The sequence below is a fragment of the Dreissena polymorpha genome, chromosome 7 (assembly GCF_020536995.1).
Source record: "Dreissena polymorpha isolate Duluth1 chromosome 7, UMN_Dpol_1.0, whole genome shotgun sequence".
Classification (NCBI taxonomy): domain Eukaryota; kingdom Metazoa; phylum Mollusca; class Bivalvia; order Myida; family Dreissenidae; genus Dreissena; species Dreissena polymorpha.
Window position 1 is genome coordinate 10918139 of NC_068361.1, and position 3678 is coordinate 10921816.

General features: G+C 36.1%; 1 protein-coding gene across 1 annotated transcript; it reads right to left on the reverse strand.

Annotated features, from left to right (window-relative positions):
• Positions 1-334: 334 nt before the first annotated feature.
• LOC127838246 (N-lysine methyltransferase KMT5A-A-like) lies at positions 335-1159 on the reverse strand. Its single transcript, XM_052365869.1, has one exon. The coding sequence runs from the start codon at positions 1157-1159 to the stop codon at positions 335-337; it is 825 nt and encodes a 274-aa protein (XP_052221829.1).
• Positions 1160-3678: the final 2519 nt, after the last annotated feature.

Genomic DNA, 3678 nt, shown 5'->3' on the forward strand with positions numbered 1-3678 from the left:
CCAAACATGTACGGATTATAACGACATCTCTTCAACTGCATATTTTGCCTTTAGAAAGACGTCATATATAATATATAGATACAAAATAATGATGGCTATCTTAATATTATATTCAGTATATTTATATTAAATTGGTGTTTTGCCTTTACAAATTATATAGGTTTTTCGTTATTTGGAAGCAATGGCAAAGCTGTCCATATATCCTTTTAACTCATGATTCAAATGTAATTGTTACAAAACAAAATAAGTTAATGAACATGCGTTTAACGGCACTGATATTGAGACACATCAGGTCTCATTCGCAGCTTTACCGTTAGTGATTTTTTTTAACATTTCAACTTAGCATCCAGTCCTGAAGTTCTGAAAGCCTGTATCTTTGGACTCCATAGTCAAACAGGATTTCTTCGCTAATTGCGATATCCTGTTTCGCGAAGAATAAAATGTGCGGCAACTGATTAAGCAGCACTATTCTCGGAACAACGTTTGCAGTTTTCATTGAGTGGTTTAGAAGACGACCTTTTATTCTCGTTTTCGGGTGACATCTGCACTGTCTTACGGCATCAATCCAGTAGTTTCTGCCCTGGTAATTGAACGAAAACATATAGACGTTTTCATTGTTGTCACCATACTGTTCGTACCGCAGCAACCCTTCATTATATGTGAGCAATTCTCCGTGGTAGTCACATACAACTGTGTTCCTGGGTATGTTACATTTTGCCAGCACTGTGCGGCCTTTACGACTGTGCTTACTTCCTGCAATAACAACTAAGGGCCACTTCTGATCTTGAACCGATGAGAGCATTTGCTGTTCTTGTTGTCGTTGTGCGTTTCTACGAGATGCTCGGAAGTCGTTTCTTTCTTTTGTTGCCACTTTTAACTTGGAAACGCACTGTTTTTTTAGTTTTGTATTTGACCATTGGCGTTCACAGAGAAAAGCAGTCACCGCGTTTTCCAATTCGTCTTCATTCGTGAGCGTACTCTTTTGCAAATGCTCAATGCAATCATTCAGTCGAGCTTTTCTCTGCATGTTATGCATAATATCGTTGAACGATTTTAACGTTTTCTTGTCTACAGACAATTGATAATCTGGAACTCCATTGAGAGTGTCTTTCACTTGAACCGATGTTGGTAAATTACCATAGGCAGAAATTGGTTCCATATAGGTATTGATAATCTCACGAATTGTCGCATGTGTTGCTTTATTCCCGGATGTTTCATTTCCACGTGTCATTGACTTATTCACTTCACGTCGGATGGGTTCATGTACTACATCATCCGAGGCTTCAGACACAGTTGCACATGCGACGGGTTCATTAATCTCCGAGTTAAGTTGTTCATTTAGATTCACTATAGTACTTTCGCTGTTCTTTGCGTATACAATTATATTCAGTTTCGTTAAAAAGTTGGCAACTTCGGAATATCCATTCGGAAATCTGTCTTGAAGCTCTTTAATGTCTGCCAAACTTGAGCGTATCAATGCTAAATGTGAATCTTATTTATTTAATTTTAAATTCCAGCAAAGATATCTATTCATAAGACGCACGAACACTAACTAAAAAGCCGAAGTCTTCGGTTATTGAAGGAAAATATTTACGAAGTTTCTTCGTCACAATCAGCTCTGGGCGCTACTTTTTCTTTAATGCATTTTATGAAATTCGTCTTGAATGTATAATTTGTCTTGCGTATTTTTGTTTTATTGTAACATTTTTATCATTATATTGTAGTGAGCTGGGTTTTAAGTACAAACATTGTTTACCTTTTAAATACTTGTGTGTACAGTGACATTCGGTTGGTCTGGTGTTTTAACAAACATAATAAGTAGAATATGCATATGAATCTGATAATACACAGACCCACTAACATATAAATCAAACCATGTTTGTAATTTAACATTTTTGACCAAGAATCCTGCCACTGTTCTTTCTTGTAAAGTTGACTTGAAAACGGTCTGCTCGTAAACACACTTTTACTTCAATTATCTATGTTTAACACTGAATGTTTTTAGCTTAAAATAACTCTCAGTGAAAGTTGAGAACACATATTTCGCTAATCCATGCATGTTATACGAATATCTTCATTATTTGTATTTTTATTTTTAATGTTCAGTAGAAATCGGCATGTGATTTTTCCACTGTTCGCCATCTTGGAATGTCGACTTGTGGGTAATTTTTGCATAGCAACACAGCGGTGTAAACATAAATCTCACCGGCGCTATATTTAAGCTTTAGGTAAGAACGCTGCACTATTTTTAGCACACGTAAGGTCATTATTTGGTTCATATAGTCTGTTTTAAATTGTTTTGTCATTTAAAGTCTATTTTATTATTTATAAGTGTTAAGCGTGCGAGCGTTCCATTATTGGTCACGGCAGTTATCGTGACCCGTTTTTGGTCACACTGTGACCAATATTTGGTCACAGTGACCAATTTCTGGTCACAGTGACCAATTTCTGGTCACAAATGGAACGCCGCGGCTATATAAAGTGACCAAATTTTGGTCACAAGATTCATTCTTGTCAAAACCTTAAGGCAGGCAACATCCACGCCAATTTTTTCTTAAAAAGTACTTTTTCTTTTCGTGAGTAATTTAACTTTTAAGTAACTTATAATAACAGTAATACCTTTGTAAGCAGATAATAAAGCGAACATTTAACATATTTCATTAAACTTGAGCATTATTTAAAGTATTCAATCTATTTTGGTTATGATCGGTGGCAAGTGTCATTGTTCCTTAAATTCGACGAAGTCCCGTTTACGAGTGTAATGTTCATTGTCAAAAATATCTTTTTTGACGCGCAGTATACCGTCGCAAGATTGAAAGTATTGTAAAACCTCAAGTAAGGTTGCATGTCATTGTGTTGTTGGAAATATAACATTTTGTTGAGTTATTCGTGAAAACTGAATAAAAGTTGTTTGAAGTTGAATCGGACTTTGAGTTAAACATTAACCACCACTGATAAGGAGCGCACTAGCGGAGCGTAACAATATACAATTTAACTCATAAAAATGGTATAGTCTCGCTTTAATGCTGCTGCATGTGATATATTCATTCATGAATGCTTATGTCATTCTGATATGATTTTAGTTAACCGTCAACTGTATTTGTAAAACCTAGCCACGAGTTTCCATTAATCAAATCAATAATAATCATCGATATTTTAATAGAAATGAAATAAAAATAAGAAAACGTGATATGCGCCGTGTCATGCCAAAATGTGTCTTATGCCATATCCGCATGCGCACAGTTGTGTCAGGAGTTACCAAGTTCAGATATTAGACCACGAAACATGGCTTGACTTTATATATCAGTCAGCGTAGAACCTGACCAGTCTGCGCGGTTGGACAAGCTAAGATAGACCAACTTTGGCCGCATATGACATAAGACCCATTTTCGCATGACGCGGGTCATCTTACCTTTATAATGTGTATACAGCTTTGAATGGAAATTGCACATAGTTTTTTTGTATGGACTTATTGTTATATTAATGTGGTGCACGCTTTCAGTAGCAGAGGGCATATATTAGATCAATTATGCTACGGAGTTCATTTTCTGTTGCAAAATGACATGTAATAAAGATTGTTACTCAGCGGTGTGTACAGTATGACAGCGTTGTCTGTCTGCGATGCATTTATACTGGTTCTAAGCTGGCATACTCACCAATTGGATTCAACCATCTGCC

Excerpts from the sequence above, each read along its gene's own strand:
- LOC127838246 (XM_052365869.1), bottom strand. The coding sequence starts at position 1,159 with ATGGAACCAATTTCTGCCTATGGTAATTTACCAACATCGGTTCAAGTG.